We start from the raw sequence: 26,659 nt of genomic DNA, 5'->3' as shown, positions 1-26,659 counted from the left end.
AACTCAAAGAGATTAGTAGGCTTGGCAATATTGAAACCAGTGGCCACAAGTGAGTGGGTCACACCCATTGATCCTGTCATGAAGACAGATGGCTCAGTGAGGTTATGTGGGGATTTTAAAGTCACTGTGAACCCTGACTTATGCACAGATCAGTATCTGTTGCCCCTTATCAAAGACCTGTTTAATAGTCTTGCTGGCAGTCAGAACTTTACCAAAATGGAAATGGATCTGCAATAAATACCTGTGTCCCCTGATACCTGTCTGTGGAGTAATTTCTTGAGGATACTCCGCAGTAGTAAAGAATTTAACACTACTCTCTCTTTACTATGTTGTCAAGTCTTTGTATCATGCCAATTTTTTTGAAATTGAGCTACCGATATCCAAGTCTAGAAAAATCTATGTTAACAACAAAGCAACGGGCTAAATACTGACTGTGCCCACTCCACCCCCAACCCTCCACCACCTCAGGACACCCACACATACTTTCTCAAGTCAAAGAAAATCCTTTTCCAATATTCTCTACCACCTACCTCTTAACCAATTATATACACAAGTTGTTATCATTCCTTTGAGACCATTTGCTTTTCTTTTCCGAATGAGTCAAATATTCCATCAAGTTCATCAGTCACAAATTTCCTTTAACAAACCTGCGCCGGATGTCCCTGAGCCTCTGCTTCTCTAAGAGAGAATTAATTTTGACTTGAAAAATAGTCTCCGGTGGGATTTGTCACCCCCGATGTCTGTGCTCTGTTGTTTTATCCCTTTCCCTTTTTTGAACAGGGTCCTCACTATCTGCAACCCTCTAGTCCTCCATCATCACTCCCATATCCAAGCAGGACTGAGAAGATTGTGGTCAGAGCTTGTTATCCCCATACCTGAGGTGCACCCCTCTAGACCAGGTCTCTAATTAACTTTTGAATAGTGATTACTTTGTCAGCAGGTCCCGTCCTGTCGTCAACTGAACGGGGGGGGGGGGGGACAGGCAGATCATCACTTTCAGGTCCCATCAAAGAATGGACCAAACAAAGAACAATACAGCACAGGAAACAGGCCCTCCAAGCCTGCGCCGTTCATTGGTCCAACTAGACCATTCGTTTGTATCTCTCCATTCCCAGTCTGTTCATGTGGCTATCCCAGCCCGCCTCCACCATCCTGCTTGGCCCCCGACCACCCTCTGTGTAAAATACCTCCCTCTGATATCTGAGTTAAACCTCGCCCCCTTCACCATGTTGGGATATTTTGGAGTGAAAAGGGGGCAGGTTTTGACTGGGACCGATTGGAATTTGTTGAAATCTGTTGCAAGCAAATCCCTCCTTTAAAAAAGAGCAATTTTCCTTCCCACGAACGTGGAAGCTTCCAATCAAAAAGCGGGCCCATAGCTCGTCATCATCAGTATAAAACGCCCAGTCAACTCTTAACGAAGTTCAGCATCAAGACCTTTGAGTGGACTTCTTTCCCGTCTATTTTTTTGTTCCCAACATTAAGCTCCTCATATCAAAACGATGGGGCTGTTTTACAATGTAGACAAATGGATCGAAGAAAACAAGAAATGTTTTAACCCTCCTGTCTGCAACAAACTCATGTAAGTCAGCCAGAGGAGCCTATAACGTGTACTACATTGTAGAGGAACGTAATGTCCTTCGATACAGCGGCAAAATCACACAATGGCAAGAAGGTGTTTGATTGTTTGTTATCGAGCCGTGCACCTCCTGCCCAATGTAATGCCCCTAATTCAACACCAATAATTTATTTGGAAGGGATTTCCCAATAATGCATTCAATTTAATCATCGAAACTCCTTCCTTTTAATGGGAGTCCTTTAATGGGCATTGCACTTAAATCTATTCTAACTGTATTAAAGACTGCCGGGGGAAGCTTAGATTTATTATCAATAATAGTTTTACTATCGTTCTTAGTTTAACCATGCGTTCGTAAAGTAGCCGTTCGCTCGCACACCCCTTCTATGTCTTTACAAACAAGAGAAGTCAGTTACAGACTGAAGCGTGTTTGTACGTAGGTTTCAAAACGGATAGTGAATGTATGGCGTATGGTTACACAGCAGCAGGTAATGGTCTGTTGCACACAGAATAGCAATCTGTTTTGCAGCACATTATAGAGGATAATTTGCATTGCTGCATTTTATAGGGAACATATGATCTGCAGTTCATAATATAGATACGTTTATGCTGAATTATATGGCTGATGATATAACCCATGGACAGGGGTCAGCATTCCTCATGCACCTTTGACCTATGGGAGCTCATCTTGCTTAAGGCAATGCATGTCCTGCAGCCCACTGATACAATCCTAAATAGGTACGACTGGATCTCCCTGTGGGGTGAGTGCACCACCTCAGTGGGATTGGGGGGATTCATGTACTTCCACAGAACCATTTTCTTGGGTTGAGTGTCTCCCTGGGGTCACAACATAGAAAGCCCACCCCTGTCTGGAAACAAAATACAACGTGGAACCAGCATCAATTTGTTTTTTCACATTGTTTTATATTATAAGCTATCCTCAATGCACTAGGCAGAACTTGGCAAGAAATCACATAAAGAGATAATGGGACAAGGTGACTAAAAACTTGAACAAGGAGCAACTTGTAGGAGGAGCAAGAGATAAATGTGTCAAGAGATTTAAGAACTTAGGGCAGTGCCTGGGAGGAGGGGTGCTGTGGAAGAGAATGCTGACATTGCTGTTTAGGGTCTTGAAGTGAGATAAGACCTAGAGGAGATGTATGGTAAGGGACAAAGGAATGGAGAGGTGCCCCCTTCCTTCAATTTAATCAAGGCTACATATACCCTTGGAACTATATTCCATAATAAAACAAACCTTTAGTCAGAAATGGCACTCACAACTGCAACAATCTGACCATTTTCATCCCCATCTTTTCTGTCCTTGTAGCAAAAAGACAATTGTCAATCTGACAGCAGTCATTGTGAATCTATGCATGATAGTGTACTAGTCTTAGTTCACTGATTGTCTCACCACTGAGTCAGAATCTTATGATTTCCAATCCTACTCCAGGGGCTGATCAGAAAATCTAGGCTGAGACTCCAGTGAAGTACTGTGAGAGTGCTGTGTTGGTGGTAATGCTGACTTTCGAGTGAGAAGTTTTTTCAAAACCCACCTGCCCTCTCAGGCACATTAACTGAGCACTAGTACAATTTGAAGAATGCCAGGGGGTCATTTTCATCCTGTTTGTATGAAAATTGTCTGCTCTGCTTTCCTGTAACATTATACTGATCACAGATCTGAGAAGCATTAGGACATCCTGAGATTGTAAAGGACAAGCTCTTTCTTTCAATGTTATAGTAAATTCTGTTCGGCTCACCCATCTATGCTGGACCTCATTGGAAATGTGGGGAATATTGAATTAGTGATGATGAAAAGTAAAACTGTATCCAGTAAAACCCTAAAATATGTACCTTTGTTTAGATAGCTAGACTCAGGCAAAAGTGGGCCAAATGGCCTCCTTCTATATCATTTGATGATCATTGAATAACACTTGAAAGAAGATCAAGAGACAAAATGCTGGGAAGTCTCAGCAGGTATGGCAGCATTTGTAAGGAGAGAAAAGAGCTGACGTTTCGAGTCCACATGACCCTTTGTCTGGACTTGAAATGTCAGCTCTTTTCTCTCATTACAGATACTGTCAGATCTGCTGAGATTTTCCAACATTTTCTCTTTTGTTTTCAGATTCCAGTATTCACAGTAATTTGCTTTTACATTTTAAAGGAGGCATACAGTGTTATTACTGACACAGTCAGGATATATTGTCTTCACCTATTAAACTGGTTGTATAAATTGATACTGATTACTTCAACATTATTATTGACCTTTTTCTTGATATGTTATTAATTCTGAATTACCTCCTTAGATCTGAAAGCCTTTGACTAATACTTTGTTTTGCAATAATGCTTTTCAGGCACAGTGGCCAGTTAAAGGTTATGTTTGTTGGAGGACCGAATGAAAGGAAAGATTATCACATAGAAGAAGGAGAAGAGGTAAAACATAATTATTCAATGGTCTCTGGACACTCGGGAATACAATAACTTCAGATCATATTTAATCTCCATTTCATTCCACCTTCCCTAAATATGTTTCAGTTGTGAGCAAACTCACTCTTGTCTTCATGTGATATTCACATGTGAACAATTTCAAATAAGGACGGGAGGAGAGGGCATCGTAGAATCCCTTACAGTGAAGAAGGAGGCCATTTGGCCTATTGAGCCTGCATCAACAACCCTGGCCCTATCCCCGTAACCCCCCGTAACCCCACGTATCTATCTTGCTAATTCCCTGGCACCAATAAGCAATTTAACATGGTCAATCATAGAATCCCTACAGTACAGAAGGAGGCCATTCATCCCATCGAGTCTGTACTGACCACAATTCCACCCAGGGCCTATTTCCGCAACCTCACACATTCATCCGGTTAATCCCCCTGACACTAGGGTCAGTTTAGCATGGCCAATTAACCTAACCTGCACATCTTTGGACTATGGGAGGAAACCTGAGCACCCAGAGTAAATCCACGCAGACGTGGGTAAAAGTGCAAACTCCATACAGATGGTGACCCCAGGCCGGAATTGAACCTGAGTCCTTGGTGCTGTGAGGCAGCAGTGCTAATCACTGCAGTGCCACTGTGCCTCCCTTGGTGATGTAACCCCCATCATTGGATGGAAATAAGAACTTTATTTGCTTTCTTTCTTTTTCTAAGTTAGGATTGCTGAGGCCAGTTGTTGCAGCCAAACTGCTTCTTCAGTTGGTATCAACTAAATCAACACAAGTCAATAATTAAGCTTAGGATGTTTCATTTATATACCCATGGCACTACTATAGATTTCTTGCTTTATGGGCCCATGGAAAGAGGTTCTTGAATCTTAAATTTCTGCCCCATGGTATTCAAATCTTTTGTCTTTGTAAATAGTGGAATCTGAATGTACTGTACTCTTGAAATTTTTATTTGAAATTTCAATATGTTTAATTGAAAAAGCTAAACTAATTCATTCCTAAGCAGTTTCAATTTAAGATGGGTGGCACGGTGGTTAGCACTGATACCTCACAGTGCCAGGGACTCAAATTCAATTTCAGCCTTGGGTGACTGTCTGTGTGGAGTTTGCACACTCTCCCCATGTTTGTGTAGGTTTCGTCCGGGTGCTCTGGTTTCCTCCCAAAGTGCAAAGATGTGTAGGTTAGGCAGATTGGCGGTGCTAAATTGCCCATTAGTGTTCCGCCTTGTGTAGGTTAAGGGGTTATAGGGATAAATACGTGGGATTACATGGTTAGGATCTGGGTGAGATGTTTTGCTGGAGAGTGGGTACAGACTCAATGGGCCAATGGCCTGCTTCTGCACTGTAGGGATTCTATTACACAATTACTTGTTTGGCTTACAACTTTAGGTCAGTTAACCTCATATTAAGCAATTTGAAACAACTGTTCTTAAATGAGCAAATGCCGCAGGTCAGAGTATTTACTAAATGCTTGAGAAAACACATTGGGCAACAGGAATTCAAAGTCCAGACAGTCAACAGTATGGGTTACTGGCTGGTATGGGTTACTCAGCAGAATTAATCTCATCCCAGTATTACTGGTAGTAATCTGTAAGACGTCTTTATTCTTCATTTTTATAAGTTATTTTCTACTCATTGTTGAAGCCCCTTGCTCTAAATATTGTGTAGTCTCTTTGGACAGTCAGGTATTTACTGTTCAGCAGCTTAATATTGCAGTTCACTGCATGTTAGCTCAACACAAGTATTAACTTAAACTCGATGAAAACAAAGGGATACAAGCCAGCTGTATGAAAATACTGCAGCAAACACTATATTAACTTTATAACTGGATGACATTCTAGTTACCATTTTCTCTGGAGCAGTGATTATTATTTCCTTATTAAAATCTAATCATTGTGACCCAGCGTAGCGTTTGTGGATAGTTGAAACAATATTATTCGTTAATAAAATTAGTTTTATTGGACTAGATTTAGCCATAGAAATAATAGTAGATTAGTAATAATGAAGAAGATAAACTTTTCTTCTTTGTCCTTCACTCACCTGATGAGGCAGCAGCGCTCCGAAAGCTTGTGCTACCAAGTAACCTATTGGACTTTAACCTAGTGTTGTGAGACTTCTTACTGATGAAGTTGGATTGAGGTTCTGGATCAAAGTCATTGGTTTAAATTGGAACTATTTATTACACTATCGAGCCCTGGGGAACCGGCCTAATATTTTTTACCCATTCAACAGATTTCCTCTTAGAAACATCTGTTTTCTTTCACTTAGCCTGTTTCTTACCCTATGCCCATTTCCACTTTGTATTCTCACAGTCTTGACATGAACCAGTAGCTTTTAGTGCAACAAAACTGGAATCATCTTTTACTGTACAAGTACTCACTTTGCTGACCAGATATGTGTTTTCTTTCATTCTCTTTTTAGTTGTTCTATCAGTGGAAAGGTGACATGTGCCTGAAGATCATAGAGAAAGGAAAACATAAAGATATCCACATTCGAGAAGGAGAGGTCAGTAGAGTTTTTTCAAGACACAGGTTCTTTTAGTGATTTAGTAAAATCACCAGTGTTCCTAGTTTGGCCTCAGCTTAAGATAAAACCTCTTGGTAAACTGTTCTTTTTTAAAATGTTCCATTACATTTGCTAGAAAAGTATCAATGTTGTTATCCAGTCCAATTGGATGTGACTCTGAGATAAAACTGGTTACAGTGAATGCTTAATGTTAATGCTTTTTAGAAAGTCAGTTATTCTCCAAGGAAACATGCATGCCTTCCTACCAACCGGCAAAAGAACAATCTAACAAGCCTTCCTTCTCGGAAGTGTTTATTACTATTAATACATTCCACAGACAAAAGTCTTCAAAGATTTCCAAGAAGTCTTTTTAAATTATTAAGTATAATAAATAATCCCTATGATAAAAAGGAAAGCTTACATGTACATAGATATATAGATTCATTAGCATGTAAAAATTACCCAAGGAATTTCACAAGCTTGGGAAAAGCTTGGTCATTGAGAGGTAGATTTTTTTTATGAGTTCAAAAATGAGGAGAATAGATGGAATGGTGAATTCTTCACATTTGTGGATGCAACCTCAGATTGACTTTCTGGAGATGGGGTAAAATTTCTAGATTGAAATGATGAATATCTAAGGAATTGTAACCAACAAAGAGGCTAAAAGCGTTGAAAAGTTGGTTTCTCCCCAAGTAACCAGCAATGTATTAATTCTGACAAGCACTAATGATCACAGTTGAAAGCACATCTATCATTTTTAAAAAATGATATAGAAGGATGCAGTGGAGGGGAACTGAAAACTAACTATAGTTCTTCACAAATACACCTGTAAACTGTAATCCGCTTAGTCTCACAAGTATCATGTCCAATGTTTCTATTAAGCCAAAGGTTCCCAAGCGGACTTAGCACAAGTCGGCCCCTTTAGGTTACTGCACACGTGCAACCACAATAAAAGTTGCGGTCTCCTGTACTTAAACAAATAGACTGCAAATAACAAAAAATATTAGTAGGAGCACTGACTGTATCTACAAATGCTTAACAATCATTTCTGTATGTGAGGCTGTTGAAAGAGTGCAACACAATATTCCCGCTTATTCTCTTAGAAGAAAAGATGGTAGAAAATGGGAAATATAAGGAGAACAGCGAGAAATACACAACCATTCATTCAACATCTGTGAAGGAAAAGGATAAGTTACAAATGACCTGATTCATCAGATAAAAAATACTGAGCCCTAAGAACTGAATAATCTGGAGACAAAATCTCTCACCTCTTTTGTGCAGGCAGTACTTGAAGCCATTCTATTGTCAGTGGCTGGCTGTAAATCTGGAGATTTGAGTTTTAAAAGATTTCAGTACTGAAGCTTTTCAGCTATGTTCTATTTCCCATTTGGAGATGTTTGCCAATCAAAATATAATTGTGTTAAACCAACTTAGGATCTTTGACTATCCAACTGGTCATCCATCAATGTTCAGAAGTTCTGGAGAAGGAACAGGCGAGGCACACACACGTGCATTTACACAGTGGGTGCTAAAAAAAAGCCAGCAATATGCTTTATTCAATTATTAAGCCAAGATCATAGCTGGATGTGCCTGAGAACATCTGCTGCAGAGCCTGTGACCCAGTGGCAGAACAATGTCCAAGGAGATGTTCATGGAGGCGCTACTGGCCTCATTATAATATGGTTGGGTACATCCCATTTAACAGTGGGTAAATTGGCAGCTAAAGCAATGGGCAGGAGGGGCAATGAGTGATTGCAGAAAGGGTGGTAAAATTGAGGCCTACAATTCTTCAAGAATGCTGTAACATGACAGCACAGACTTCTGCAAATAGGCCCAGATAACAGATCCAGGGCATGATTGTTACATGAGTGACTTTCAAAGTGATTGCTGCCTTTATTTTTCATGATATTCACAAAACAAAACCTGTCAAACTTCAGAAACTCCCTTGTATAAATACACCTTGCTAGTGACGTCTATCTTGTTTGCCCACGCTAGCGTTTTTGTACATTTACCCATGAAAAACAGCCAAGAATTCCACAGTTTTTAATCTGACAGGAATCCTCACAATGCAGAACATTGTTCACAGGGAGATTGATGAGCCATATACTGAATGCCAACTCCTTGAGGAACAGAAGAGGGTCAAACTCCTTGCATGTGAGATATAGCAGAGAATCATGTGGCACGGTGGCACAGTGCTTAGCACTGCTGCCTCACATCACCAAGGATCCTGGTTTGATTCTTGGGATCACTGTCTGTGTGGAGTTAGCACATTCTCCATGTACCTGTGTGGGTTTCCTCCGGGTGCTCTGGTTTCCCCCCACGGTCTGCAAGATTAGGTGCATTGGCACTGCTAAATTTTCCCTCAGCCATGCTAAATTTTCCCTCAGTATACCCAAACAGGCATGGCAACTAAGGGATTTCCACAGTAACTTCATTACAGTGTTGATGTAAGCCTACTTGTGACACTAATGCACTTAAACTTAATTAATGCCTGCTACCTTGGTCATTGTCATCATTTATTTATTTTACAGCAGTTAGTGGTGCCCTTAAATTTCCTTTGACTTTTCATAATGACTTTGACGGAAGAGTGGTATTCTTGGTATTTTTGAGGAAATTCACTGCTTTTTAGAGGGGAGAGGAACATTGCTGCACCCAAATTTCCTTGACCATTTGTACCATTCTGTGAGATGTCCACCAATGCCCCCTTGTGCTGCTCACTTAATTCCTCTATGCAAAAATCAGCAACTGGGGATGAAAGCTGGTCAGTACTGCTTTACACTGAGTAAATTGATAGCCTTGCAACTTCTGATGGCATTGGTGTTATTGCACAGGCTGTTTGCATTACCTTGTTTTCTTTCTTTTAAATTCATTTACGGGATGTGGGCATCAGTGGCTAGACCAACATTTGTTACCCATCCCTAGTTACCCTTCAGAAGGTGGTGGTGAGCTGCCCCTTTGAATCGCTGCAGCCCCTGAGGTGTATGTACACCCAGGTTGCTTTGGGGAATGAGTTCCAGGATTTTGATCCAGCAACACTGAAGGAACAGTGATATATTTCCAAGTCAAGATGGTGAGTGACTTGGAGAGGAACCTCCAGATAGTGGTGTTCCGACATATCTGCTGCTCTTGTTCTTCTAGATATAGAAGGAACCTTGGTGTGTTTCTGCAGTGCACCCCATCTTGTAGATGATACAGATGAAGTTTTTCTCTTCTGTTATTCCTTTGAGGCTGAGAACCCTTTCAGCATGGCCAGAGATCAACTTGGTACACCAGGGTGGCAGTGAAGTTGCATTACGAAACCTCTTGAAACAGAACTTATGACGCTGGACATTCTGGTGCTTTTTGCTGGAGCACTGCATTACACCCCTATACATAATGAAGTGAATGAGTCGGTAAGGCTGTGAAGGATCCTCAAGTTTAGCTTGGGGAAGGTTTCTAACCTCATGCTCTGTCACTCCTTCAGGCTCAGAATCTCTAGGGCCTTCTCCTCATGAGGAGCCAAAAGCCATGAGCACGGATGTTTGTAATACAACTGCTTAGCTCAGCACCATCTTATTAAAGTGTATGACCATGAAAAATGAAGGAACCTTGTATAGATAGGATACTTCAAACTCATTGCATTCAAAGGGCCACAAGATTACCACATCAGCCCTGAAATGCTATCGGGATTACCTTACTGTTATTCCTGTGGAAACCCTGTCAGACTGCAAACCCCAGCCATTTGCAGTGTTTCCCTTGTGGCTCTGCTGGAGTTCCCTGAGGAATTTCAGGGACATTGTTGTGGCAGTAAGGCAGAATGCCTTGGTGAAAGATACAGTAAGAAGTCTCACAACAACAGGTTTATTTGGAATCGTGAGCTTTCGGAGCGCTGCTGCTTCATCAGTGAGTGGAGAGGAAGGTTCACAAATAAGGCATCAAAGACACAATCGCGAGATAATTACAGATTGGAATGTGAAGAATGGTTGGAATGTGAGTCTTTACAGGTAATTAAGTCTTTACGGGTACGGACAGTGCGAATGGAAAGAGGGATAATCACAGGTTAAAGATGTGCGAATTGTCATTCCAATCATTCTTAACATTCCAATCTGTAATTATCTTGCAGTTGTGTCTTTGCCGATATATGCCATGTTTGTGAACCCACCTCTCCACTCACCTGATGAAGGAGCAGCATTCTGAAGGCTTCCAAATAAAGATCCCAAATAAACCTGTTGGAATTTAATCTGGTGTTGTGACACTTCTGAATGTGCCCACCCCAGTCCAACACCGGCATCATCTCATCTTGGCAAAAGATGGCCTTTGAAAAGGACGTGAATAAAATGTGGTGCATTCTTTCTCTGCAATACTCCTCTAAACTTAAAATGAAGGGTCGTTAAAGACTTATAAAAGTAAAACATGACAGTACTCACTTTGCAATTTTGAGATCAGCAACTTCCTTCCTCACTTGTTCCAAAATTAAGTACACAGGTGAGATAGAAGTTAAGGATGGCTAGCAGCCCTTTAAGAGTTACTGGCACCAGATAGCCCTGCCTTTGGCCTCAATGTGCTTGTACTATATCGTACAAAGTGTGTCAGGTGTGCCACAATGTTATGCCAATAAACTAATCTTGCATTATAATGATAGATTAACGCTCTGCGTGGCCAGTGGGAACAGCAACAACTGAGACGTTTTCTGTATTTTTGCTTATTATTAATCTCATACAAAATTAATTTCAAGCCAGTTTATAATATTTAATTGCAGCTGCACCAGATAATTTTTCACAGCACCTTTTCTTTTATTTTCATATTCAGCTGGCGCTATTGTATTTCTGTGCAGGCGCTATTCAGTCGAGTTCTTAAATATATAAACTGTGTTTATATATGAATTTCTTGCCATTTCCACCTTACCCCTAGATGTTTTTGCTACCAGCTCGAATACCTCATTCCCCTCAGCGACAAGCAGACACTGTGGGGCTGGTTTTTGAGAGGATGAGGCTGAAGACAGAGCTTGATGCACTCAGGTAAATCAAGGGGCTGCAAAAATCAAAATCCATGGATCCTCCATTTAAATATACCCTTCATTAAAAATATAATGAATGTGAAGACTGTGTGAAATAACGAGCCACTTGGATTTTGGTGACAATCATAGAACGATCCAGCACAGGACCAGGCCTTTCGGTCCATGATGTTGTGCTGAACATGATATCAAATTAAACTAATCCCTTCTGCCTGCCTTTGGTCCATATCCTTCTATTCATTGCATATTCATGTGCTTATCTAAAAGGGCCTTAAATGCCCCTATCGCATGTGCCTCCACCACCACCCCTGGCAGCACGTTCCAGGCACCTATTATCTCTGTGTAAAAAACATGCCCCTCACATCTCCTTTGAACTTTCCCCCTCTCACCTTAAATGCATGCCCCCTAGTACTTGACATTTCAACTCTGGGAAAAAGATTCTGACTGTCAATCCTATCTATGCCTCTCATAATTTTATAGACTTCGATTTGGTCTCCCTTCAGCCTCCATCGCTCCAGAAAAAACAACTCTAGTTTGTCCAGCCCCTCCTCATAGCTCATACCCTCTTATCCAGAAAGCATTCTAGTAAACCTCTTCTGCACCCCCTCCAAAGCCTCCACGTGCTTCCTGTAATGTGATAACCAGAATTGAATGCAATGCTCTAAACGTAGCCTAATAAAATTTTATATCCAACAATGCCATGATCATTTTTATTGGCAACTTATTTATTTCCAAATGTGTTTAGCTGGTTTTAGTGTCTCAAGTTTCTATGTTGGGTTTGAACTTGAGCTTTCTGGATTATTACTTAAATTCTCCTGGATTACAAGTTTAATTGCGTAACTAATACGCTCCCATAGCTTTTTTCTTTTCCATCTCGGCTAATTAAAACCCCCTGCACCATGTAACATCAGATCTAATGGCATCAGGGCTGACACAGTGGTTAGCACTGCTGCTTCACAGTGCCAGAGACCCAGGTTCGATTCCCGGCTTGGGTCACTGTCTGTGTGGAGTTTGCACATTCTCCCTGTATCTGTATGGGTTTCTTCCAGGTGCGCTGGTTTCCTCCCACAGTCTGAAAGATGTGCTGATTAGGTGCATTGACCCAAACAGGCGCCAGAATGTGGCGACTAGGGGGCTTTCACAGTAACATTACAGTGTTAATGTAAGCCTTACTTGTGACTAATGAATAAATAAACTTTATTGTCGAGGTTGGAACTTCTGGAACAATTACGAGATGTTTAGGAGAAAATAAGATTAGAATCATAGAATCCATAAAGTGCAGAAGGAGGCCATTCCACCAATCGAGCCCACAGCAACAATATCGTCCAGACCCTATCTCCGCAACCCCATGTGTTTACCCTGCCAATCTCCCTGACACCACGGGGCAGCTTATCATGGCCAATCATCCTAACCCGCACATCTTTGGAGTGTGGAAGGAAACTGAGTATAAAGAAGGGAAGCTGGGGACTCAGGTTAACGGGTAATCCAGTGGAAGAGATCTGAATGAAAAGAGTAAAGGAATACAAGAGATTATTATACATGGGTGACACGGTAGCACAATGGTTAGCACTGCTGCTTCACAGCTCCAGGGTCCAGGGTTCGATTCCCGGCTTGGCTCACTGTCTGTGTGGAGTTTGCACATTCTCCTCGTGTCTGTGTGGGTTTGCTCTGGTTCCTCCCACAGTCCAAAGATGTTAGGATTAGGTTGATTGGCCATGCTTAAATTGCCCCTTAGTGTCCTGAGATGTGTAGGTTAGAGAGATTAGAGGGTAAAATATGTAGGGATATGGGGGTAGGGCCTGGGTGGGATTGTGGTCGGTGCAGACTTGATGGGCCAAATGGCCTCTTTCCATACTGTAGGATTTCTATGATTAGAGAGAGTCCATAAAGAAGGCTAGAGCTGCAGGAAACTGGGAAAGGAGCTTCCTTCCAAAAGGGGTAAAAACAGAGCTGAAGTCAGCAAGGGGATACACAAACAATGCCATCCTCAGTGAGGAATAAGAGTGCCATTTTCACACCTTCTAGTGGCTAGTTAGAGAGCTGCAGTGGAATACTGAAGAATATCGAGCTCAACCTCCAGCAATGGAGCAGCTGCATTCCACAGGTATATTTCACAAAGAAAAATCAGAAAGTAAGTTTAAAAAAAATTCAGAGTAATATCCTGGGAAGGACAATGTGCAATGATGCGATCATAAACCAGTAAATGTGTTTATAATTTTGCGATATCCAGCACACCAAGGAAATCGTCCCTCATTGTTGCTTGGCAGTTAAGAATTGGTTCTGTTTGATAAGATAGAGATTCCAACAGTGCGTACCGCCACAGTCTTTATCAGCTCCTGTTGCCCTGGGTTTGCCAGCACAATAATGTTCATACACTTTCAAAGCAGGCTGTTCTATAGCTTTGAGCATAACTGAGTCCTTCACTTAGATTGCGACAATACACTTTTAAGATTGTCAGCCAGACAGGGTTGGGCTGTTGTATTTTTTGTGATGCACAGTGATATTTCTCTGAAAGGTGCAACTATCCCAGGATTAATACTTACAGTTCTTTTGACAGGTACTATGTAGGTGATTCTACTGATGTGCTGTTTGAAAAATGGTTCTACTGTGACAACCTGGGAACCCAGCTTGGGCCCATAATAAAGGAGTAAGTGTTGTTTCATTACTTCTGCAAAATAAGCTGAAAAAGCGTTCACTTGTCATTTACAACACGGGTTTTGATCTGTGTTTGTGAACCACAGTTTAGGTTTTTAGTTGCTGAATGTAGACATGAAGTCAGCGTCAATGGTTTTGTTCATCGCTGTGTTCTTTGAAGTATTTATTCTGCAGTTTTGTTCACTCTGTCCCTCCCTGGAGACATTGACTTATTGATGGAGTTCTATCCCACAAGCCTGTGTGTTCTCCAGTGCCTTGTTCAAGTGACTCATTTATCAGGGTCAAGCATTGAAGGGAAAATGTTACAAGGTTCTACCACTGACTGGAATTGTTGGGAGTTCTGCAACATATGACTCACTGATAACGCCCACAAGGTGCAATTCAGGAGTGGGATACAGTGATCTCCCCCACTTGTCAGGAGTGGCTCCCTGGTCAGAGCAACCCATTTCACATCAACCACCCTAATCATTCACCCCTGCCAACACCACACCCCATGGCTACAGTGTGTTCCATCTACAAGATGCAGTGCGTAGACTTGTCATGGCTGCTTTGACGGCATTCGTCAGACCTCTACCTCAGACTTCTACCACACACAGGTAGGCGCATTCCCCTGTCAGTCACACACTTGGAAATATGTTGCTGATTTCTTCCTGAGACTGTCTATCTAATATCACTTTGGGAGTACCTCCACCACAGAAAGTCGTGATTCAGAAAGATGGCATACCACCACCTTTAAAGGGCAGTTAAGGATGGGCAATAAATTTGGACCTTATCAGCATCACCCACAACCCATGACTACATTTTTTTAATCAACCAATGCACAAAACTCTCCAATAATGTACTTACACTGCAGATTTAGCATCAGTGTGAAGCTGTTTCAACTTCACACCAACACTGTGGAGAATAAATTGTGCGTAATGGACCTACCTAACTGCTCAGCAGCGTGCTATTAGACTGCATATATATATATATATATACACACACACAGAATCACTACTTTGTTCCATTAGGTCTGACAGCATCTATGAGAAGAGAACAGAGCTAACATTACAAGTCTGAATCATTGAATCCCTCGTATAGGATGACTCTTTGTCAGACCAAGAGCCATCCAGCTAACAAGCTACAAAACAGAACCTGACAATGGAACAGAGTAAGATAAAAGCAAATTACTGCGGTTGCTGGTATCTGAAACAAAAACAGCATCAGGGGAATGCATCTATAGAGCTAATGTCTGGATGATTCAGACTCGGTTCTCTATCCTCAGACCTGCTGAGATTTTCCAGCATTTTCTGTTTTCGTTTCAGGTTCCAGCATCCGCTGCATTTTGCTTTTATTTTACTTTGTTCCGTTGTCAGGTTCTGGAGTGACATTGGATTCAAGTTGCCTTTACACTATAATTGTACAGTCAGAGTGCAGTGCAACACCTTCACCCCGACACCACGGTGGTAGTGTTAACACACCCTCAGAGCAAAGTTTCACTATCCCAATTGATGCTGCAACATTTCTGCCCTCTGAGCATCCTCTGACTTGTCAGACAGTGGCTCTTTCACAATCTCACATTTGTGACTCCTGTCAAATACTGGAGAGTACAGTGAAGCAACACTGATGTGCACAGCTTTGGCCCTATGATTGCATCTGGTCTTGAAGTTGAAGTTTATTTCAGAACTGGTGTACGATTTTTTCTTTTTAAAAAAATTAATATCCTGGAAGGGGACGGGCAGCATGGTGGCACAGTGCTTAGCGTTGCTGCCTCTCAGCGCCAGGGACCCAGATTCAATTCCCGGTTTGGGTCACTGTCTGTGTGGAGTTGCACGTCCTCTGCATGTGTTTCCTCCGGGTGCTCCGGTTTCCTTCCACAGTCCAAAGGTGTGTGGGTTAGATTGATTAGTGTTAGAAGGATATCAGGGGGATTTGCAGGGTAACTATATGGAGTTTCGGGGAGAGGGCTAGTGTGGGATTCTTGTCGGTGCAGGCTTGATGTGCCAAATGGCCTCTTTCTGCGCTGTAGGGATTCTGTGATTCTATTGAGTACTTTAACTTTACAGATTATTCGGTGGCTATCTCCACCATTAACAACACACCCATTCTTTATAAAAAGCTTTGAGATTCAGAGTGAAGCTGTTTTGCTCTTGAAGTCGATTTGTTCCTCATTGAATTTTCCCAATGATGTCTTTGAGCTTTATCTTCATTACAGTTGTTGATATTGACCTATGTACAATTGCTTATTTTTCTTTCAATTTTCAAGTCATATTGTTGTAGTGGAACATATTTTGTTGGAATTATGGAATAGAAATGGGCCATTTGGCCCAGGATGTACTCTGCATCAGTGTTGGGCACCACATGGTCCTACTTCCATCCTATTGTAGCTCACCTTATTCAGTAGAATGACACTGGATATCCTTCAACACACAAACCTGCAGAGCCAGCACAGCTCAACTCAATTGAAAAATATTCTTTTTTATCTTGCAGATTTTTCAGCTCTGAAGAATATAAGACTGGGAAACCAAATCCAGGTACAGAAAGAATCCAAACAATTTAAACCTGTACTGCTGATATTTGGCTTTGAATACTTCTTTCATTTGAATTTTTTGGTGGAAGTTTATACTCGACACTTTTAATGGTATTAGTGGAGAACGCAATCGTCTCCCCAATTTTTGCACTTAGCAGTACCACTGAATGCTTGCAGGTAAGAGTCATAGAATCCCTACAATGCAGAAGGAGGCCATTCAGCCCATTGAGTCCACACCAACCACAATCCTACCCAGGCCCTATCCCCATAACTTCATGCATTTACCCTTGCTGGTCCCCCTGACACTAAAGGGGCAATTCAGCATGGCCAATCCGCAAACCCCGTACATCTTTGGACTGTGGGAGGAAACCAGAGCACCCGGAGGAAACCCACGCAGACACAGAGAGAATGTACAGACTCCACACAGACAGTGACCCAAGCCGGGAATTGAAGCCAGGTCCCTGGCGCTGTGCCACCGTGCCGTCCATAATGTAAAGATGTGGAATGAAGCTCCCTGTACTCTGTCACAATATTATAGGTAACATTTAACTTTTGCCTGGGATATTTGGACAAACAATATTAACCGTGATTGTATGTCTTGCTTCATTCATAGACAAGCTACGAAAACAAATTCCATTTTGTTTGAATACTATCAGCACTGTTATGGAGCCATTTTCACTCCAAGATTGGCTTCGCCAGCACAGCCCAGATATTAAAACGAAGGGGGTTGTCGACATGTTTGGTGATCAATTTGAGACCAAGGTAAAAGAAGGAGTTTAATTCTGTTGCAAATGTTTTGGTTTCAATAAGCATTTGCAGTATTCCATCCACGATGAAGGGAGCATATTTGCCTTTGGAATTTAAAGCAGTAGCGTGCTATTTATTGATATTATATCCAGTGTATGCTTCTTAATTATAAAATGCCTATTTGTGTTGTTCTGACAGACGGTAGTATATGCAACTGGAGAGAGTGAGGGAAGCGAGAGTGCGGACACCTGGATATGGCAGCTGGTGAGAGACTTCTGGATTCATCCTGTAATATTCCGCTGACATTCTTAAGCATGAACCAGATCAAACTTTCTGTTCTTCCATATGTTTTCAATATAAGCTTTAATTTTTCCTCATCACTGACAGTCAGATGTACTGAAGCTTAAAAAAAAGCATCCAGATGCCAATGCTGCAAACAGTTCAAAACTTGTTGGCACCATGTGGCCCAGACCAAACAAAATTGGCATTGTTTCCGGGCCATAATTTTCCATAGAAGAGGCTAAGTTTTCCATGGCCAGTGCAGGCCCAGTTCAGAGCAGAGGGATGGGGGATGAGATGAGCAGACGCCTCAGACATATTTCTGCCCAATTCCTTACAACGACAGTTTTCCATCAGACATTATTTTGTCTGCTCCAGTGCACCTTTCATGTCAATTCCTCAATGAGAACCTAGAATGTGGAGCGGGGCAGCAAGGGGGCACAGTGATTAGCACTGCTGCCTCACAGCACTAGGGACCTGGGTTCAATTCCCAGCTTGAGTCACTGTTTGTGTGGAATTTGCACATTCTCCCCATGTCTGTGTGTGTTTCCTCCGGCTGCTCTGGTTCCCTCCCACGGTCTGAAAGATGTGTTGGTTAGGTGCATTGGCCATGCTAAAATTCTCCTTCAAAGCACCTGAACAGGTGCCGGAGCGTGGTGACGAGAGGATTTTCACAGTAACTTCATTAAAGTGTGAACATAAGCCTGCTTGTGACTAATCAATAAACTTTACTTCAGAATATTCACATGAATGTGGTACAATTTCCCAAGTTTTGTCCATGAAATTGTGAAGAGCTTTTTTTGCCTTCCAAGCACAGTTTGAACGAGGATAAAGAAAGCTCCATCTGCATTGGAGCAGTTTTCTCCTCAATGTTTACAGTGAATGAATTTTTCACACATTTTTTTCAATATTTTCAAAATGTTCATGAGTTATTTTCAAGAATTTCTTTCAGTTGGGGATTTTTTTTTCACACATTGCATTAAATTTGTTTCAAAACATACCAAATAAATTAACCCATTATATCAGCAGATCAGAAGATTAAACAAAAACTCTCCTTCCAGTTTTCTCATTGGCCTTTCTACTAATATATGGCTTATATCTGGCTGAGTATGACATTTGATTAATTACTGTTCATAATCCAATGCATTTTACTTTGTGTGCTCCATCGCAACAAAAGGAATGGGTGTTGTAAAGGACTAATGGGAAAAAAGGAATACAAGGGACAGCTCAAATGTGATCCAGTACTGAAGACAGAGAGGCGAAGGGGAATGGCATGATCAAGAGTAACTAAAGCATGATATGGTGATGAGTGTCACTCCACCAATGTAATAGTTTATGAGGTGGTGGGAAATGTAAATTAATGAAGAAAATTGTAAGAAGAAAATGTTCTTACTTGTGTCATGATAATATTCCTTTGAAGTCAGCTGTCAGACTTTCGCTAGAACTGTGGGTTGTAATTCTAAATTTGACCATCTGAGGGCCCTCTTGTTGTTCTACAGACTTGAGGAATTTTTATATGGCCTGTTTTTTAAGCAACTCCAATGGTAAAGATTTGTTTGAGTGAATTGGGGTGATTTCATGCAGTTCCAAATCACGTGACTGTATTTTGTATACAGCTGATTTATTTAGGAGAGATTGGATGAGGAGGCCAGAACCTCACATAGTCACCAGTGCTCCATGGTCTGGGCAGTATGTGCCAGCCGGGTATTCAACATGAGGGAAAGATCATAACTAAGCTCCACATAAAGACACTTTTCCAAAGTATTCTCTTTTTCAGGAGGGTTCATCTGTTGTGGTGATGGATGGCAAAACTACCAATCTGACTTCAGGAGACAGCCTTCTCATCCCGTTAGAGACTAAGTAAGTGTAGCCAAAGACAGCTGACTCTCTGATATTGTTAGATTCACATTACACCCCCTCAAGGAAATGGACTTCTCAACTGGGCTGCTACTGGGTCTAATATTCCTGCACCTCCCTGTTTATACAATCGAACTCTGGCATTATGGCCGCGTTTCTCCCATTGCAACCCACAACTTTTCTGTCAGGTTGGCCTGGGAGATACACGTTGCCAGCCTTGATCAGGGATTTGTGCATGTGCCAGGAAAGCTTGTGTATCTCCCAAAACTGGCGAACAGTCACAGGTCGGACCAGGCTGGAAACTGGCAGATAAGTCATTTAAATATTTTCTGCATGTATTTTAAGCATGTATACGTGTTCATTATTAGGACCTTTTAGGTCCTGATTGAATCTCCCACCTCGCCAAGAGTACTTCATTCCATTGGGGTTCAGACTTGCTCCCTGCATTCGGGGAACTAGCAGGAGACCTCACAGGAATGAAAGGGGGGCAATCAGGGCCCCCCCTCGGGGTTGGGCTGCTGGGGGTGGTGCCCCCTTGTGTGGGCATCCTGGCAGTACCAGTCTGTGCCCCCGGCACTGCTCAAGGGCCAGCTTGGCACTGCCCACTGGGCATCAGGCAGTGCCAAGGGGGTGTGGGGCATATTGTGGGTGGGGCCTAGGGGGCGAATGGTGGGGATGTGGGGGTTGGAGGGGCAGCACTGTGGGGGGTCCCAGACTGGCCAGTGATCAAGCTGGCCAGCAAATGGGAGTCTGACAAATCAGGACCACTGCACATGCACAGAGTTCCAGAACTGTTAAACTCTGGCACGAATAGGCCCTGCTCCCCTGGGTTTTTAATGACATTCACGACTGGGACCTCTGCAGTGCACAGAGTGTGGAGATTCAAACGAGGAACTGAACTGTCAGAACAGCCGGGATTTAGAACAGTTTTCCCGCCAATTCAGCACTTTTGGGAGAATCGCCCCCTATATTTCTACTGTAACACTGCTACAACAGTGGCAACCTGATTGAGACATATAAGGTCTTAAGAGGTCTTGACAGGGTGGATGTGGGGACGATGTTTCCTCTTAATAGGGCTTGATGGTTTGAGTTATATGGAGGGGCTGGAAAGACTGGGACTTTTTTCCCCTGGGGCGGAGGATGCTTAGGTGTGATCTTATAGAGGTCTATAAAATAATGAGGGGCATAGATCAGCTAGGTAGTCAACATCTTTTCCCAAAGGTAGGGGAGTCTAAAACTAGAGGGCATAGGTTTAAGGTGCGAGGGGAGAGATACAAAAAGATCCAGAGGGGCAATTTTTTCACACAGAGGGTGGTGAGTGTCTGGAACAAGCTGCCAGAGGTAGTAGTAGAGGCAGGTAGAATTTTGTCTTTTAAAAAGCATTTAGACAGTTACATAGGTAAGACGGGTATAGAGGGATATGGGCTAAATGTGGGCAATTGGGACTAGCTTAGTGGTAAAAACTAGGTGGCATGGACAGGTTGGGCTGAAGGGCCTGTTTCCATGCTATAAACCTCAATGGCTCTATTATGGGAGAATCTAGAATTAGAGATCACTGTTTAAAAATGAGGTTGCCAATTTAATGTGGAGATGAAGTGAAATTCTTTATCTCAGAGGATTGAGAGTCTTTGGAACTCTCTTCCTGAAGCAGTGACTTTGAATATTTTTAATGATGTGGAGATGCTGGTGTTGGACTGGGGTGGACAGGATGAGAGGTCGCACAACACCAGGTTGAAGTCCAGCAGATTTATTTGCAAACACAAGCTTTCGGAGCACTGTTCTTTCGTCAGGTCACTTGATCTGATGAAGGAGCAGCGCTCTGAATATTTTTAAGGCAAAGGGATAGATTCTTGGTAAGCAAGGGGAGGCAATGATAGGATATCAGGGGTAGATAGGATGCAGATTTAAGGTTACTATCAGATCAGCCATGATCTTGTTCAATGGCGGAACAGAGTCAAAGGGCTGAATGGCCTACTCTTGCTCCTTCTTTGCATGTTCATGTAAACCCAAACTGCGAATTTCAGCAAGTCATTCTATTGTAGCTTGGGGAACACAACTGAAGCCAATCCTATTCTTAGCTAAAGACCACATGTTCCTCTTGGAGTCAATGAATAATAATAGGGAGCAAAAAAACCCACTTGATTATTCTTCTTTCCCACTTAGTAGCTCCAAGATGCTAAGATTAATTACAGCGCTGGAACATCATCTCAACTAAGATCCGTTAACTCACCAAGGAGCAGAAATCAAACATTTTAAGTCACTTCTGTAAGATTGTAGGGTTTTTCAGGTGTAAACCCTTCTAAATAAAATTTCTAAGTTCGGAATTCTTAATTTCTAACACTAGGGTTCTCAGGTGTGCTTGACTTAACAAGGTATGAACAACGGGTATTTATGAATGAAGCAGAATTTATTACGCGACCTTGTATGTATACTTAAACAAAAGCGGTGAAGACAACATTGAACTCCCTCAACCCCCAAGTTTTGAGAATTACATAAGACCATAAAAAATAGGAGCAGGAGTAGGCCATCTAGCCCTTCGAGCCTGCCCCGCCATTCAGTAAGATCATGGCTGATCTGTCGTGGCTCAGTTCCACATTCCCGCCCTCTCCCCATAACCCTTAATCCCCTCTCTTATCAAAAACCCATCAACCCGTGTCTTAAAAATATTTAGCGAGGTAGCCTCCACCACTTCAACGGGCAGAGAATTCCAGAGATTCACCACCCTTTGAGTGAAGAAGTTCCTCCTCAACTCCGTTCTAAACCGCCCCCCCTTTATCTTGAAGCTGTGCCCCCTAGTCCTACTGCCCTTTCTAAGCGGGAAGAGTCTCTCCACCTCTACCCTATCCATCCCATTCATCATCTTATATGTCTCAATGAGATCTCCCCTCATTCTTCTTAACTATAACGAGTACAAGCCTAGTTTATTCAGCCTCTCCTCATAGCTCAACCCCCTCAACTCCGGTATCAGCCTAGTAAACCTCCTCTGCACTCCCTCCAAGGCCAAAATATCCTTGCGTAAGTACGGCGCCCAAAACTGCACACAGTACTCCAGCTGCGGCCTCACCAATGCCCTATACAGCCACAGCAAGACCTCCCTACTTTTATATTCAATCCCCCTCTCTATGACGGCCAGCATCCCATTAGCCTTCCTGACCACGTGCTGCACCTGCAGGCTGGGTTTTTGCGATTCATGCACAAGGACCCCGAGGTCCCTCTGCACCGTTGCCTGCTGCAGTTTTTCTCCACGTAAGTAATAATCCTTCCTACCATTATTCCTACCAAAGTGGACCACCTCGCACTTGCCAACATTAAATTCCATTTGCTAGTTCCTAGCCCATTCGCCCAGCCTATCTAAATCCTGCTGTAGACTCTCCACACCCTCCGCGCAATTTGCCGTTCCACCAATCTTGGTGTCATCAGCAAATTTCAACACCATACACTCGGTTCCCTCCTCCAGATCATCTATATAAATGGTAAATAGCTGAGGCCCCAGCACCGACCCCTGGGGCACTCCACTAGTCACCAACCGCCAATCCGAATAGCACCCATTGACCCCCACTCTCTGCCTCCTATTTGACAACCAATCCTCTATCCACGCTAACACCCTACCCCCAACTCCATGCCCCCTGACCTTCTGCAATAACCTCTTGTGAGGTACCTTGTCAAACGCCTTCTGAAAATCAAGAAAGACCACATCCACCGGCTCTCCTCTATCCACCGCCCTAGACACATCCTCACTTTCCTTACACATTTCCAGTACAGGTGATGTTTTTCTCTAAGTGACGTTGTGTCCAGAAGAGTCATACCCTGGAAGCCATGGTAACACTGTCCCAACAAAAATTCCAAGTTTACAATTTCTGTCCCCACCACTCATTATTCCACAACCCCTTATTTAGAACTAGTCCAAATTCACCCTTTCCATGGGCCAGGGATACAAGTCATCTCATGTCATGCTACCCCAGAAACTGGAGCCATGAAGACAAATGTTCATCCCTTGTTTTCCTTGGGTCCCCTATCAACAAATAACAAATTTCATTTAGATCCAGAACATTTACAAACAAAATCACATCCTTTTCAACATATTTTTATCCAAACCCCACACATACTCAGGCCATTAAGAACAAATGTTAAAAATACTTCCTACCATAAGGTCAACACAGAAAGATGCTCTACCCTACAAATATAGTTAAGCAACTAAATCAGTGCAGTTTTATTTAAAAATAAAGTCATCCAAAGTTCAAACTACTTTTAACCATCCTTTCAAAGTTGATAAATAAAATCCTTAATTGTACTGTGGACAATAAAGACGGCAGACAGTTGCTCAAAGGCAGCACAGTGGCGCAGTGGTTAGCACTGCTATCTCATAGCAACAAGGGCTTGGGTTCGATTCCCAGCTTGCGTCACTGTCTGTGTGGAGTTTGCACATTCTCCGTGTGTCTGCGTGGGTTTCGTCCAGGTGCTCCCAGTTTCCTCCCACAGTCCAAGGATGTGCAGGTTAGGTGGATTGGCCATGCTAAAATTGCCCCTTTGTGTCAGGAGGACTAGCTAGGGTAAATGCATTGGGTTATGGGGATAGAGCCTGGGTGGGATTGTGGTTGGTGTGGAGTCAATGGGCTGAGTGGCCTCCTTCTGCACTGTAGGATTCTATGATTTTAAACTCAAACTCTCGGCAACTTTAAGTTATAAAACAGTTGGGTGTGATGTCTCACAAACAACAGCTGCAAAGTATCCTGACTGCCTGGACTGCCCCATTGTCTCATTAGCAGAAATTCAAACTGAACCAGTTAATTTAAAATGTGGTTAAAAATAAAATGCATAGATGTTGCAGACCGACAACAAGTGGTATAAATTTATCAAAATCTTACACTGCTCCCCATGTCCCAGAAATAAATAGAACCTTACATATTATTGCTACTGAAATGAAAAATACATATCCATTAACCTTAAATTTGCTGTCCTTTCTTTATATAAGGTATGTTTGGAAAAGAGCTGCAGGAACGATTGCACTTTACGTTGTACAGGATCCAGCACTCAAGAAATCCTATGATAAATAACAGTCGAAAAGGCACAGCCTTCATCTGTTTCATTTCACTGTGTGTGCAGTCATTGGAATAATTTGAAGTGAATCCTCAACATTTATTATCAATGCAAGCTCTGAACAAGGAGCAAATCGTTTGTTAATATAATGATAACCTTCAGATGTTCCAAGTTCTGAATACGTAACATAGGAACAAAAAAGAAAGCCATCAGATTCTCCATTGATTGAATAGTGAGATGAATGTGAAGAATGTTTCAGGATACAAGAGCTCAATTCATTAGTACCAGAATGTGATATGTATTGATCCAGTGATTTCCTGGGTAATTATTGTTTCTGATGTAATAATATAATTGTTGATAACCAGTCAGTGTGGGTTGCAACATGCACCAACAATGCAAAAGCATCCAGTGACTGTAGAATAAAGCTTTTCAAATCAAAGCACCTTAATGTCAAGACTTGATCTTCCTTGCAAATGGGAAGACACGGTTTCAACTGATGTGGGTTTGGAGTGAAGGGGAGGTTTTTTTTTTAATTGTCACAGGTAGACTTACATTAATACTGCAATGAAGTTACTGAGAAAAATCCTCTAGTCGCCACACTCTGGCACTTTTTGGGTACACTGAACGAGAATATAGCTTGGCCAATGCACGTTACCAGCGCGTCTTTTGGATTGTGGGAGGAAACCAGAGCACCTCAAGGAAACCCGTGCAGACATGGGGAGAACATGCAGACATAGGGAGAACGTGTACACTCTACACAGACAGTGACCCAAACCAGAAGCAAATCCAAATCCCTGGCTCTGTGAGGCAACCCTGCTAACCACGGTGCCACCGTACTACCCTTTTTACTGGGTTTATGGTTGACCATCATGTTTATGGCTCCTAGTTTTGGATTCATTTGATTTGGTTTAATTTATTATCGTCACATGTATTGGTATGTGGTGAAAAATATTGTTTCTTGCGTGCTATACAAACAAAGTATATCGTTCATAGAGTACATAGGAGAGGAGGTTACATCTCACTTCAGTCTATCAACATATCTTTCCATTCCTTTCTCCCGCATTCAACTACCTCACTTCCCTTTAGATACTAATCAGCTCAATGGCCCCATTTGACAGCACCTTGCGCTGACTCACTGTTCTCTGAGAACGCCAGTTTTTTTTAGTTTATTTATTAGTGTTACGATTGGACTTACGTTAACACTGCAATGAAGTTACAATAAAAATCCCCTAGTTGCCTTACTCAGGCGCCTGTTCGGGAGAATTTAGCATGGCCAATGCACCTAAACAGCACATCTTTCAGACTGTGGGAGGAAACTGAAACACTCGGAGGAGACCCACGCAGACACGGGGAGGATGTGCAGATGCCACACACACAGCGGGACCCGAGGCAGGAATTGAACCCGGGCCTCTGGCGCTGTGAGGCAGCAGTGTTAACCACTGTGCCACTCTGTCGGTAACTGGATAGTAAATGCAGATGTTCATGTTAAAGTCTGTCATTTTCATAAATCATTTGTTTTTATAGTGTTTAGATTTACATAGCAAAATATGTCAGAATTTTGGGAACAGACCACATACCTGGAACAATTCTGTGCCATGACTGTCAGGAGAATCTACTTATAGCAGGCCATTTAAATAGGCAGTTTCCATTACAAAGATGCATGTAATGATTTAGAATGGAATAGGTTGTCATGACAGTATGACATAAACACAACAGCAGTAAGTTTTTATATATATAAAATGCTCACGTATGTATAATTTTTAAAATAGAAAAAATACATGGCTTTTTTCATACCTGAAGGATTATGCAAAGTGCTTGTTTGAAGTATGGTCACTCTTGCTATGTAAACAAATAAAGCAGCCAATTGGTGCACAGTAAGTCCCAAAATAGAATCATAGAATCCTACATTACAGAATGAGGCCATTTGGCCCATCGAGCCTGTACCAACCACAATCCTACCCAGGCCCTATCCCCGTAACTCCATGCATTTACCCTAGTTAGTTCCCCTGACAGTAAGGTGCAATTGAGCATGGCCAATCCACCTAAGCCCCCCATCTTTGGA

General features: G+C 42.3%; 1 protein-coding gene across 2 annotated transcripts; it reads left to right on the top strand.

The window, feature by feature from the left end:
• The first annotated feature begins 1,120 nt into the window (after window positions 1-1,120).
• On the top strand, window positions 1,121-25,039 carry haao (3-hydroxyanthranilate 3,4-dioxygenase). 2 transcript variants are annotated; one of them, XM_080200612.1, is made up of 10 exons: window positions 1,121-1,582; window positions 3,928-4,006; window positions 6,437-6,520; window positions 11,411-11,517; window positions 14,071-14,160; window positions 16,638-16,681; window positions 17,291-17,439; window positions 17,623-17,688; window positions 19,481-19,563; window positions 24,533-25,039. In XM_080200612.1, the coding sequence occupies exons 1-10, from the start codon at window positions 1,503-1,505 to the stop codon at window positions 24,612-24,614; spliced, it is 864 nt and encodes a 287-aa protein (XP_080056738.1). In that variant the 5' UTR covers window positions 1,121-1,502; the 3' UTR covers window positions 24,615-25,039. The 2 variants fall into 2 exon arrangements, with proteins under 2 accessions (XP_080056738.1, XP_080056739.1); XM_080200613.1 differs by lacking the exon at window positions 1,121-1,582 and adding an exon at window positions 3,232-3,313.
• Window positions 25,040-26,659: the final 1,620 nt, after the last annotated feature.

The sequence above is a fragment of the Carcharhinus amblyrhynchos genome, chromosome 12 (assembly GCF_965287045.1).
Source record: "Carcharhinus amblyrhynchos chromosome 12, sCarAmb.v2.hapA, whole genome shotgun sequence".
Taxonomy (NCBI): Eukaryota; Metazoa; Chordata; class Chondrichthyes; order Carcharhiniformes; family Carcharhinidae; genus Carcharhinus; species Carcharhinus amblyrhynchos.
The sequence above is the reverse complement of the archived record's forward strand: the minus strand, read 5'-3'. Positions and strand labels throughout refer to the sequence as shown.

Excerpts from the sequence above, each read along its gene's own strand:
- haao (XM_080200612.1), top strand. The coding sequence starts at position 1,503 with ATGGGGCTGTTTTACAATGTAGACAAATGGATCGAAGAAAACAAGAAA. Across the intron at positions 14,161-16,637 it reads CTTGGGCCCATAATAAAGGA|ATTTTTCAGCTCTGAAGAAT; the intron begins GTAAGTGTTGTT and ends TTTATCTTGCAG. Across the intron at positions 16,682-17,290 it reads GACTGGGAAACCAAATCCAG|ACAAGCTACGAAAACAAATT; the intron begins GTACAGAAAGAA and ends CTTCATTCATAG.